General features: G+C 44.1%; 1 protein-coding gene across 3 annotated transcripts in view; it reads right to left on the reverse strand.

Annotated features, from left to right (window-relative positions):
• The window catches only part of DSP (desmoplakin), a 39,319-nt gene extending 26,025 nt beyond the window's left edge, over positions 1-13,294 (reverse strand). The window contains exons 1-4 of one of the 3 annotated variants that reach the window (XM_053952614.1): positions 12,883-13,294; positions 3,891-3,993; positions 2,079-2,227; positions 1,557-1,731 (exon numbers count right to left, since the gene is read on the reverse strand). In XM_053952614.1, coding sequence (XP_053808589.1) covers positions 1,557-1,731; positions 2,079-2,227; positions 3,891-3,993; positions 12,883-13,082 — 627 coding nt within the window. In that variant the 5' untranslated portion in view covers positions 13,083-13,294. The remainder of the gene's footprint in view (positions 1-1,556; positions 1,732-2,078; positions 2,228-3,890; positions 3,994-12,882) is intronic. The other 2 variants (XM_053952633.1, XM_053952623.1) reach the window with 2 other exon arrangements.
• Between the last annotated feature and the right edge of the window lie 224 nt (positions 13,295-13,518).

The following is a 13,518-nucleotide window of genomic DNA, read 5'->3' on the forward strand; positions in this document are numbered from 1 at the left end:
CTGCAGTTTCCCCAGCTCTGCACTGGAAATTTGACCAATCCTCCCTACCATCTGATTCTCCTACCAGCAAACCATGAAGGCAAAAAACAGAAAAACAGCAAAAAACAGCAGCTGCTCAGAACTTTTTCCCACATCTCACCACATTACTAAGGGAAACATTATCCCAGCCTCAATGTGAGCAAGTAATGGGACACAGCAAGGCACGACGGAAAGAAGCAGCATCGTGGCAAGTTCAAAATAAATTTTCCCATTGAGTTAAGTGCTTACTGGCCCCACCTCAGCTTTGCTGAGGGATGAAGGGGAAGAGAGAGAGAGAGAGAGAGAGAGAGAGAGAGAGAGAGAGCGCCTTTTACTTTCACAGGAGGTTTAGTGTGGGAACACAGCTATAAAGCAGTTGCTGAGTGTCTGAGCAGGGCGTCACGTGGTGTCTTTGGGAGGTGCAGCCTGTTCACCATCTTTCATCGCTGGAAGCGTGCCCAGAGTCTGTCCAACAGCGCTCCTCAAGCCACGGCAGGTCTGACAATCAGCCTCCTCTCCCACAGCATGTGTAGAGCAATAATGTTGGCTGTTGCTGTCCAGGCACAATGCTTATAACACATTACCACTCAAGGAGTGCATCTCCACTTCCCCTTCCTCCTCTAAAACATGCCCCACAGAAAGATTAGACTGTAACTAGCACTCACTTAAAAATACTGCAACTCTACAGAGCTCCACCCTCCTCATTTGGTTTGCATAGGAGCCATTTGGCAAATGCCATATGAAGATATTAATGATAGAATGGCAAAGCAACAACCTAATAAAGAGAGATAAAAATAATGCAATTTCAATTTACAAGGAGCCTGTAAAATGTGACTTCAGCTACCTTGTTCCATCCTCCCTACCTGTCTCTCAGAAACGGCTGTCCAACCACAAACTCACAACTTTGACTTCAACACACAACTTTCACCTCAGCAGCACAAAAACAATGTGTGTTTTCCATTCCAGGTTACATCAGCAACAGCTGTGAATCGGCAAATTTGTTCTTAGAATGCAACAAACAGTAGCTTCAGCACTTCTGAGTCCATTTTAGCACTGACTTCTGAAAGCCTAGTCCCATGGCAATCAGCTCTACCTCTCTGTGATAAAGACAGACTAGAGGGGGAGAGCAACTGTAAAAGACTGGACAATGGTTAAATCGGTGAAGATGGTCCTGTCTGTAAAATAAGTATGAATCAAAGGAAATCTGTGCAAGGAAGGAAGGAGGGAAATACGGAGCACATTAATCTTTAATACAAATATGGTATTGTTATGTTAACACCTGTGTTTCATTTAGCTTTCCAATCTAACTCCCACACCTTTTCCTCTGCAAAAGAAGACCCCAATCCATGTTTTGATTTCAGTGAGAATCCACTATATTTACAATACTGGAAGGATGAAAAAAGGAACTTGGAATAATATGCGAGCATTCATGCATACCTTTACTTTTCTACTGGCACCCAAAACATTACTACATATGAGGTGACATTCATAAACAACACCAAGTTTTATGATTGTCCCTGGGTTTTGCACAGATTTACCTTCTGCTGCCTCATCCAGCTTAAACATTCACTTGTGACACGTTTTGTATACTCATCCCAGCCTGAGCCACTCTGAGAGGAGAAGCAGCCACCACCTTTGGAGCTGGCCCTCCTGGCGCGGGGAACGCTGATGGCTTTGTACAGGGCACGCATTTGCTCCTGGAGCTGAAGCAGCCTGAAAGGGAAGGAACCACTTAATGCCTGCGAGCAAAACACCCAGAAAAGACACAAACAATGAAATTTATCTCTCCTACTGGACCACCAACTATTCAAAACAAAGTGTTGAAAGCAAAGACCGTGGAAAAAATATACTGACTAATATTTCATAGAGACAACTAAGGTGTCAATTTCTATCAGAAATGTATTATTGCAAGACCCTTCTCCATGTTAGTGTGACCAAACAGATTTAGTTCCACCTTACTGATTTCTATTACATCCTGCAACACCAGGGAAGGTGAGCACTTGAGGTACCACAAACTTTTATCAGTCATATTCCCCACTCCAATCCTTCCCTGACAATACCTTTTCTGATACATGTCACAGGGCTGGCCCATCTGCCTCATCTCTCTGATCAGTCCATCCAGGATGTCCATTTGGTCATTTGCCTGTGCAAAACAGTCTTCCAGATCCCTGTTCCCTCTAAGTGGGACACCATCCCCATATTTCAATTCCTAATGAAAAAGAAAAAAAAAAATATGGGAGATTAAATTAAATATTCATCATCTGAGCTTCACTTGGTTGTCTTAAAAAAGGTGTTATGAGGACTGTGGTTTTTTTTTAGGAAGCATGATAAGTTTCAATTGCCAGGTCTCTGACTGCCAGTTTTAACTGGCAGAAGGCTGATGATCCACAGTCACTGGAAAGTGCTTATTAAAATAAAATATGGGAAAAAAATTATTAAAATGTAGTTATCAAACAAAACTTTCCATAAAGAGCAGCACATTTTGATGTCTATTTCAGTGGAGCCAAGGCTTCACATGGTGTGCTAACTTCTTAAGACATTATGCTTTTGTGTTCAGAAGATGAGAAGGAAACACTGTCGTAGTAGGAGATGGTAGATATTGCTTGATTTTCCACAAGGTTCCCCGAGGTTCTAAGACTTCCCCCTCCTGCAAAAACACGAGCAGGATCTTCTGCCTGTGTCCAGCTCCATGCGCCATCACATTTGCATCCCACCTTCCCACCCAAAGTCCAGGCAAATTCTCCATGCACCTTCTCAGTGCAGTTGGACTGGCATGGCCATGGTGTTTCAATGAGGAAGACATGGCTCTTTGACCTCATTGCACACTGACACAGCCATGCTGAGCAAAACATAATGCAGCTGTGACCTGACTTTCCAAATAAAATATTATGGACCTCATTGCTCTGTCCCTTAGAAAGAAAAGAAAGAAACAAAGCAGGCAATGCATGTTGTGGCACCAAGCTGGAACTAAACATCTCTTTCTTTCAAGTTCACTGGAATAATATTAATCCTGAACAAAAGGCAGTATTTACTCTGGCATTGATTTTATATAAACATGCTCACACGTCCTGTATCTCTGAAAAGGAAATTAACTCCTAACCACAGAGTTCATTTCTCAAACAAATTTCTGTCCACAGAGGGTCCAAAAGTGCACATTAAATCACATCTATTGCCAGGACTGTGAAAGCGTTTCACATCTCAGTGGCCTCAGCAGCAGGATGTACTCACCACCCTGCACCTCCTCTGACTGCAGCAGGAACAGAGGACACCCCATGTTTGCCAGGACTGAATTTAGCATCAGTGAGTAACCCATCCCCAGGCACTCTGGGTTTGTACCAGAGTAGCATACTGCAGAGATTATGTTGTATGTATTTGAGCTGAAACAGACAGGAAAATTTTAGTCTAGTTTCCTTTACTTCTTTAGGAATCATCTGGAAAAATAAAATAAAGGTAATGAAGGTATTTCCTAAGGTGGCTCAGGTTCATTATGGCCCTGAAAATGATGACAATATCCTACAGAACAGAGTAAGAGAGTGTAAGTAGTCATTAGTAACAGGTGTGAACACTGACAGTGGTCCTGATCTAAAACTGAAAAATAAGATGCAGTAGAATCTGTTTGAGGGTGGGTTTGTCTTTTTTTTTTTTAATTTGAGAAGACCCCTTTTATTTACCAGACGCATTTCAATCATTTTAACTGAACACTGTACAGAGGGAAGAAAGAGACCTAAGAAGGAAGTATGTCATTCCACTCCCAGTTGTCTCACACAAACAGCTGAGAGAAAGGAGATGAAGAAGCAGAGCCTGTGAGTCCAGATAACAACACAGAATATGTAGTAATATTCATAATGTTCATAAGAACAAGAAGCACTCACAGGTTGTACTATGAGCTCAGCTCGCGTCAGGCAATCCGAACAGTTTTGCAAAAGCTCCTGGATGGTGTTCTGGCGTCTGGACATGGTACAGGTCCCATTCTGGCTGTTGTGGTGGAGAAGAAGATTATGTAAATAAAGAGCAATTGCACATTTTGAAGAATACAAGAAACATAAATTCAAAACAGTTAAGAGAAGTTATACTGAATAATCTACCTCATATAGGTTCACAGACACACACACACACACACTTCAACTGCACTGTGAAATTTTAATTACAATTCCATGATGGCAGAGCCACTTTATAGTCCTGCAACAGCAGGCATGTCTTTGCCACAGGACAGAGTAGAACATGGAAACTGGCATGCCATAAAGGAGAAAGTTTTTCTTCCAGCACAGGTATTTGCAGCTTTGATAGACAATTTGGCACCATTACAGCTAGAATGAATTATTCAAAATCTTTGTTCAAGTCAATACATTAGAGCATAGTCTTTGTGTGATGTAATTGTTCATGTTATCACACCAGCCATCAAATGTCAGGGCACACAAGGAAAGTAGGATCCTCAGCTAGGCAAGCACAGGAGCATACAAGTCCACACAAGTGTAAGAAGGGCCCTTTTATCAGCAGAAATGCACAAAGCTAGTGCAGTGTCTTATGAATGAATTGCAAGATACACAAGCTACTACAGAAATAGATGTAGGGCCTGGAGTCAGAGGACATGCTTTCTTACAAATACATAAAGTGTGAGTTTGGAGTGTCCAAGTAAAACTCCAGAACTACAAACACTAGTGGGGGGGAAAAAAACAAGTCAGGTAACAGAGTATTTGTTGTTGTCTTGCACATAATCTACTGCACCAATACTGCCCGAATGTTGCTTTTCTAGCATTTAGGATTCAGCCATCAAAATGAGCCACTGTAGTTGAATGGGGGTGAGGTGCTTCAAGTGAGGAACCATTCCTTAGTGATGGGATCAGACCTCTCAAGCAAGTCTAGGCAGCTCCTAAACCCAAACACTTGCCAGTGAAACTAAAACTAACCTAACTAACAGACATCAAGAGCTAAGGTGTTTCCAAGCCTTGCCTAGTTTTCTAACTCCTGTGCTCACAGTAGGTAAGGAAAGGTGAACCTGAAATCACTGAAGAGACAAACATTCCTTACAATGCTAATGCCAACAAGAGTACCAGTGTGAACCTGTCCAACTCAAATCCAGCAAGCAATCCGGATTCAGTGGAAATCCTTCCACTGACTTGAACACACCATCCTTCACAAAAGGAATTGTGACAATGAAATGCAGAACTGTCCTTGGCAAAATCACCGGAATGGTGAGAAACATTCAATACTTTTAAGAACTCTACTGCAGCATGTGCTTTTGATGTATCAGCAGCCTGCTCTTCTCCTGTCAGCTCATCTGGAACAAATAGAAAAGGTTTGAGCAACTTTTCAGCAGCTTCCCCCATACCAGGGAACAGACCCTCAGAGGTGCAGAGACAAAACTGCAGTCACTGGGTGCATAAAACAAGCTGTACACATGCAGCCCCCAGCTTGTACTGTGACCCTCTGGCTGCACAAACACTGCGCCCCACTGTGCTATGCACCCCTGTGTGCCTTGGAAACAGCTTAAAGAAAACAATTATGGAAAATAACAGGTCTGATTTTGTGCCAAGCTTTGTGTCAGCTTCCTTTTCTAAATCATTCCTTCTCCTTAGGCATCACTGCTGTGTTTAGATATAGAAATATCTGACTCCATCTAAAATTTACATTTAATTCCACCCACAATTATCCTCATGAATGAAACATAATAAAGAAGAGAGAGGAACCTTCTGAGCAATTTTCTCTTTTTAGAACATTGGAAGAGTATTTTTTCTTGAATCACTTTTCCCATCATGTTCTGGCAACTAGAAATGCTGGATATCCATTAAAGTATAGGTGGTGACCAGATTTCTACTGTAACCTGTCAGTCCATCTCCACTGGCTTCAGGGTAACTTCACTGAACTCAAAGACATTACTCCATCATGACAAGAGGTCTAAACAGTAGCTATTACAGTTAACACGGTAAGAAATTGTGAAGAAAAGTTATTTTCAAATAAATCAAACTACTAAATTAAAATACAAAGAAGAAGAAATACAAGCATTTTGTGTTCATTCTAATGATATTTGAATGCCACATCGTAATTATTGCTCAAATAATTTTAAAAATTGAAAACCTGAAGATGGCTAAATATAAATGCACAAAACTATTTCAAAAGCAGGAACAGAGGCCTTGAAATGAGAGGCTTAAGTACATCCTATCTAGGTCTTCAAATTGAGTAACAACAAGTTACTTGTTTACAGTTCACGAGGACCTTCACAAGAAGAAAGCAGCACATATTTAAGGCTCTCCAATCCAGCAGATAAAGATATAACCAAAATAATGGCAAAAGCTGGAGCAATACAAATTGAAAACAGAAAAGAGCACACTGTTTTATTAACTCTTTCTTTGTTGTTAAAAATCTAACCAATTTTGCCAGTGAAAATACAGAGATCAATCCTATGATAACGATAAAAAGGTCATGGCCTGTTAGAGGCACTGGCTTTCAAACCTGTCAGAAGACCAAACAGAGCTACATGGGGCTATTGGGGCACAATCAGAAGCAGCAGATGCCAGCACAGGAGCTGATGTTTGATGGCATAGCTCCACCAAGCCGACAGAAAACATAACCTTCCAATCTGAAGGGTCTTTAGCTGTACAAACAAGGGCATAAATTGATCTCTGAACTTAAAAAATAAAAACACTTGGTGAGATAACACATCACAGACATATACTGATGCTGATACATCGGATGGCACTAGCACATCTTTAGTACTTTTCACTCATGTGACAGGAAGGTACTCCATTAGCAGTTTCAAAGTCTCTCAGTGTCCCTCTTAATGAAGCCAACAGGCCTTTAATGGGGATGAGCAGATCAAAGCAGAAACTCCAATTCAGAGGAATAAGACAACCAACCTTGAGGCAGTAGGAAACAGACAGCCAAAGTAAATCCATACCCAACACAGAAAATACTGGACCAAAGAAACTGAGGCAAGCCCTGAACATGCTGGACAGGCAAGAACAAAGCTGGATTTTTAAAGTAAAAATATGTAACCTACATGTTACATAAAAATGTATTTATGTCCCTCAGAAAAACACAGGATACCAACAGTCCTCAGAGAACACAGATTAAGTGGGTTACATTACATAGTATTTTGTCAGTGTCTCTCTTCTTTTGTCTGATTTTGTTTACATGAAACTGAACAAGTTTAGACTAATGTTTGGTCATTTTAACACCTACTGCTGCTATGACAATTTGATTTAACTCTGGCAGCATCTAAACCTTGCACCTATGAATAGGATCCTGTTGTATCCAACACTGTAGGCACACCATGCAGTGAAAATATGGGCAGATTTTTCATTTGTTTTACTGTACTCCTGTAAATGCAGCATATGTTATCAACCATTCCAGCAGAAATTGCAAGAACTGGAGGCTGGTCTTTTAGCAGGACTCAACAAAAGAGTGCAGGGTTTACTACTAATAAATACATACATTTGCAATAACCTGACTATTTGTTGTGCTGCTTTGGTTTTGTAAACCCTGCAGAACAGTGCTGAGGGAAACAGACTGGACTGCTTCTGACCTCAACTACTTATTTGTCCCTACAACTCATTTTAGACCATGGCATTTGGAAGGCAACTCATGAATTTCAAAAAGGTCCTATTAAGCAGAGTTCTTCATTAAAATAACTTAATTTTAATAGTCACTAACTATTAAAGGAACAAAGGAAAACAAAAGGGGGTAGCATCTTTGTTTTAAAATTATGAAAATACTTCAAAACACAGATTAATTGCTTTTACTTGGGGTGTTGAAATGTAGGCCTGTTGCTCTCCACTGTCAGGAGAGCCCTAAGAAACACATAGCATCTCCCTGTCGTCATTCTGTACAGGAGCCACCCTTTTCAGTGCATGTCAAGGCAGAACACATTGCTCCCTTGCTATACTACCCTCCTGCTCTCTCTGAGAAATGAGAGGACAGCCCAACCCCTGCTGCCACTGGGACTTGGGCAGGATAGCAGCTCAGGCAACAACTCCCTGCTGAAATATACCCCAAATGATCTAAATCTAGCCATTACTGTTGAATCCCCAGTATCTGAACTAGGATTTGTGTTTAACTGATGAGCAGTACCTGTGATCCTTAAAAGACTCCCAGCTCTACTGAAACAAGAAAGAACTACTCCTACCTTTCCTTTAAAAGGGACCGAGAAACATGCTCACAACCATATGATGAGTTATGAGCATAGAGACAGACATGTCAGCATTGCCCACCTCCCCAGAACACAGCAGGGCTGGGTACTGCTGGCACCAATTTATTCAAGCAGTCAAAAAATTATCCCAAGGGAAGCGTTTTGAATAAACCAAATACCTTCTCTAAACACTCACCTTGCACCCTTACAGGCCCACTGTGGGAGCTGATATCACCACTGCAGAACCCAAGGGGCAAGGAAGCCAGCTACCTTCTGCTTTCTCATTTGCCTCCTGCTGCTGCAAGACCTACACACCCCCAGCACAAACACCTCCACCATGGGGGCTGCTCCAGTGTCTGCCTTTGCTACTGTACATCCAGAGGCTGCTGGGTTATCCAGAGTGTGATCAGTGCCCAGAGAAGCAGGGCAAAGGAGACACAGAAACACATTCAGCAACTCTGAGGAGCCTTCCCACAGCTTCTCAACTCCCTAAAGCCTTGGGAGGTTGCACAAAGATGTTGCTCTTGTCCCAAAGATACTATTTAAAATAAATTAGAATACTCCTTGTTAAATTTTCCAAGCCCTCCACAAAACTTCCAGCCTTTTAAAAATTCAAAGCTTTTAATTTTTTTTATTCATCCAAAAAATGGAGGAAGCTTTAAAAGAAAGTTTTTTAGCAGATCCAGAATATTGAATGATTTCCATAACTCAACAAGAGAAAAAAAATGCGCTTCTTTTTCTTCACACTTCCCACCCCCTCCACACAAACTTGTTTGAACAAGCAAAAGATTCATAAAGGGATTACCTGGTATGCCCAGGGTAGGCAAGTCAGAAGAAAAACCTGACCTGGAATCTGCATTCCCAGCACAGAGCCTGCACATACCACCGCCCATCCGCCACCACCTGCCAGCTGGGTGTGTGTATGCTGGAAAATGCAACGGCATAAAGGTGGTGAATCACGACATCCATAAGAAAATAACCAGGAGTTGAAATGCTATAGTCCAGCTTTCCCCCTCCCGCCTCAAAGGAGGTGAATACAAACTGTCAAATCATCAAGAGTTCTCCCCATATGTCTCTGCTCTAACTAGGACCAGTTTTGGCACACCACAGCCTTACCAAACTAGTCCCATCTGCCAAGTATGCACATAGACTAGGGCTTCCATGACGGCTGGAAACCTCAGAAGACCTCTGCATCTGGTACAATCAGGCTCTAAATACCATTAAAAATCTGCAAAAATCTTGTAGTCACTAGTGAATTATTGAATTGTTAGGACCCCCGAGGCTTAGTGCCTTCGCAGCATGCAGGGTTTCACAAGGGATCGTGCCACACCTGTTCACAGAAAGTCCTCATGCTTTTTCCCACTGGTATGAGTCACCAGGAGCAACAGAACCGTTCCCAAAGGCCGTACCTGCCCGATGCAGCAGGCTGCTCACACGCTGCCTCTCCCACCTCCGCCTCTGGGAGAGGGAGGTGCCGAACGCTGGCCCTAGCCCGGACCATGGAAATACACCTCTGGTGGAGAGCAGCCGCTCGAAAGGCAGCAAGCCCCCTTCTCCTGACAAGAGGCTCTCACACCTGCACGTCCCTACGGAACAGAGACCTGGGAAAGGTTCAGCCTGAGTCTCTTCTCACGGCGTGGCAGCGGCACCATTTCCCTGCCAGCCAGAGCGCGGCGCAGGCTCTGCCGGCAGGGCAGGTATTCCGCAGCAAGTCAGACACATCCCTCCCTCGCCGTCTGAGCAGCTCGAAGGGGAAGTTACCACGCCAGCTCTACCACCACACATCTTAGCCAGGACTCTACAGATCCCTGAGAGACTGATGGGAAAGGCAAAAGTGTGGCTTTGAGTCGGTTTACTCCACGTTTACTTTGTTTCTTGGTTCCTCAAAGTAATGTCAGAGCAGGGCAGGTAATTTTCTAACTCCTTTTCTAACTTGAAGCACAGAAGTTACATTAATCCTTAAGTAGAACTGTGTAAATTCATTTATGTTCATGTCACTCAGTGAGCGTGAATCCTAGGCTATTTTTGCCCCTAATCTCAGCAATGACAAATAAAACTGCACAACTTTGCATTTTTTTTCTTTTCTCTCATGGTTTATCAGATTTTCTATCTCCATAGCAATGACATTGATAAATATTTGACTGATGAATTGGCAGTTTAGCAGCGTGTGAGTCACTGTCAAGCTGAGTATCTATACTCTGGGCCAAGCTCATCCTGAGTTCCCAAGCCAGAAGAAACAGGGAATGTTGTAAAAGCACCTTGCGGAGCCCTAAGGGTAGGGAGCGTCTCATATTGCTCTGTGAGTAATGTAATACTCAGCACAGACTTGTTTGGCAGAATACGCCCCAAAACTTACAAGACTAGACCCTAACTTAAATCCTGCTGCATTTAAAAATTAGGGTAGAGTGATCTTCCCCATGGAAAAAAGAAGCCTTCGTTTTCTGAGTTCAGTAGATGCCACTAAACTTTGGCACTGAATATGTCAGGCTAAATGTAGTTAATAAAACCAGTTCCATAGATGATGGCCCTGGTCCCGATAGCACAACATGCAGAGCATTTAGTGGATTTTCTGCACACAAACACGATGTACAAAATCTGGCAAAATTGCTTTTTCCATTAACTGACAATAAACCAATTGTTTTGAGACACATTTTAACACGTATCAGCACTGCTTAAAAATAAACCTATACAACTCAGGTTGCAAACACACATACTCTGTTGCAAAAAAATATTTAAAGTATTTGGTATGGTCAGATTTTTTCACACAAAACAATATGCAAATGCTTTTTTTTTTTTTTTGGTCATCTCAATAATAACTGTCTTTAGTTCCACTCAGAAATCTCACAATAAAGTGAACAGGAACTTTCACTGCAGCCTCCTTGCCAGACATACCTCCCCAGAAAGGAGATACTAATAGTATGTTATAAAAATCAAACAAAAGAGTGTTGATGTAAGGTTGCTAACCTCTTTATCAGGTCTGTCCTTTCTACTCTTGCTACACCACCACTGAATGCTACAGAAAGAAGAGCCCAAACTACAGACTGGCTTAAAAATTGTAACTGTAGCCAAAGAACGCTAAATTAAAGGAAAGCATTTCTCCTCTAGTGAAAGTTGGGAGTGATATGGAAATCACCCTGTTGAATCCAAATAGAGTTGCACCAGTGTAAAGTGAGGGAAAAGAGAACAGCCAGGAAGTAACACACGCTGCCATTCATTTTTCATGGCTGTCTCTTGTAAACAGTAAAGGAATTTGCAATGACCCACAACCAGCAAAACAAATCCTCACACAGGCAGCACAGCAATGGCATTTTGGATTCCTAGTGTGTACACTTGCCAATGCTATGGTACTGAATTGTTCTTATTATATAGCAATAGATATTATCATCCTACTGTATTGGTAACTGGATGTGTTCTAGCTACAATTCATTGTAACTAACTTACCTATGCACACCACAAACCGAAAGTCAAACAAAGAACTGAAACTAAGAACTGGGCAAAGTAATAAACAAAAAATCTGTAGAATGCAAGTTTTGTCATTCATTCAGTGGTCCTCTAGCAACTGGCCTGACATACCTTAGCAGAGCACACTGTGCTCTCTAGGATAACCCTAATTCTCTATGGCCACTTATAGATCTGCTTGATATAAAAAAAGCCTGCCTTTTCTCATTTGCTGTTTATTTATTATGTATGTTTAATTCCCACCCTTTTGCAATATAATTATGTACTACCCATAAAATTAGGGCTTAAATTCTAACACAACACACATGACAGGGCTTCTGCATCAATTCCTGAGTCACTGGCATCCATAATGAGACCAGTAGACTTAATACAGCCATTCCACACACACAAACCAGTCACCATCAGCTGTGCTTTGTGATGGTGCTGTACCATACACCAGCACTGCTTCCTTCAGTGACTGTAACTGCCGCCTGCTTTTCAGTCCTGTGAACTCCCAGGCAAGGAGATAAATGGAGAAGTCTTCGTGATTACTGCACTCTGCAGAAAGTCCTTCTCAGACTTGATGTGCACAGCTTGCTGGTACAGCTGCACCCATGAGAACAGGAATTCCCCAAGCCAGGATTCACAGCTGGCACCCTGCCTACAAGATCTTGACTGTGCTCAGGGCAAGCAGAAAGCTAAAAACGTAAGAGGCGAGGAGAGCAGACTGATGTTGCTTGTCACATATCTCTGTCCCCTGCCACCAAATGTCAGGGATGGCTCTATAAAAGATCATGACTTAAACTCCCAGGCCTCACACAAGCTCGAAACAAACTCAAAAATTTACAAGAGGACATTTCCCACTACTCAAATTGGTTTTATAGCCCTAGTTATGCAACTAGTTGGGGGAAGGCAGAGCCTGGGTGTATGGGGTATAAAGCAATTCACTTCAGTTCAGCTTGTTTTGCGTCACTGAGCAAAGCAGGGGTTTATCAGCACAGAACTGTTGGGTCAATAGAGCCAGCACAGACCCATTTACAGCCCCCAGCGCGAATGGGAGACGTTGTTTTTAGTGCTGCTACTCTCTTCAAGGAGACTCACCAACAAAAGCGATTTTTTAAAACAGGTTCTTCGCTTGCATTTAAACGCCTTTTAGAAGTTAAGATGCCTCAGGGAGGAACAGGAAAAAGAAACTTGCAAGCTCGCACATCTAGGGAATCCCACCGCGAGCGGGCTCACGGCAGCTGTCCGAAGGTGGCCCCGAGGGAGCGGGGCCGGGGTCCGGCTGGACCCGCACCTACCCGTATCCGTCGGAGGCGTAGTCCCCCCCGTAGGTCTTCTGGTAGTAGTAGGTCTTGTGGGTGTGGGTGTGGGTGCCGCCGCCGCCGCCGCCGCCCCCCACATGGGAGCTCATCTCGTAGCGCAGGTCGGTGCCCGACTCTGCCCGCGCCATCCGGCCCAGGGTGTTGATGCGCGGGTGGGACCCGCCGTTGATGCTCATGGCAGCGGGGGAACCGCCCGGGGCGTCGCGGAGCGAGGGGCAAAGCGACGGGGACACTGAGCCGGACCCGACGGCAGGCAAAGCATTCACGGCCGGCAGCGCCCGCCGCGGTGCCGCCGCTCCCTCGCAGTCTGCCGAGGGCCGGGGAAGGGCCGGGAGCCGGCGGTCGGGGCGGCCCGCAGGTGAGGCAGGGCAGGAGCGAGGTGCGGAGCCGGGCGGGCGGCGAGGGCTGCTGGCGGCGGCGGCGGCGGCGGCAAGAGCGCAGATCCCGTCCCGTCCCCTCCCCGCCGGCAGAGGAAAGGCGAGGCCACACCTTTCAACGGTGGTTTTAAGCGGCGCTCCTGGGCGTGGAGCCGCACCTCGCCTGCGTCCTCCGCGCCTCCTCGGCGGCCGTCCCGGGTTCCTCCGCGGCCCTGGCCTCCGCCCCGCCGCGGTG

The sequence above is a fragment of the Vidua chalybeata genome, chromosome 1 (genome assembly GCF_026979565.1).
Source record: "Vidua chalybeata isolate OUT-0048 chromosome 1, bVidCha1 merged haplotype, whole genome shotgun sequence".
Classification (NCBI taxonomy): domain Eukaryota; kingdom Metazoa; phylum Chordata; class Aves; order Passeriformes; family Viduidae; genus Vidua; species Vidua chalybeata.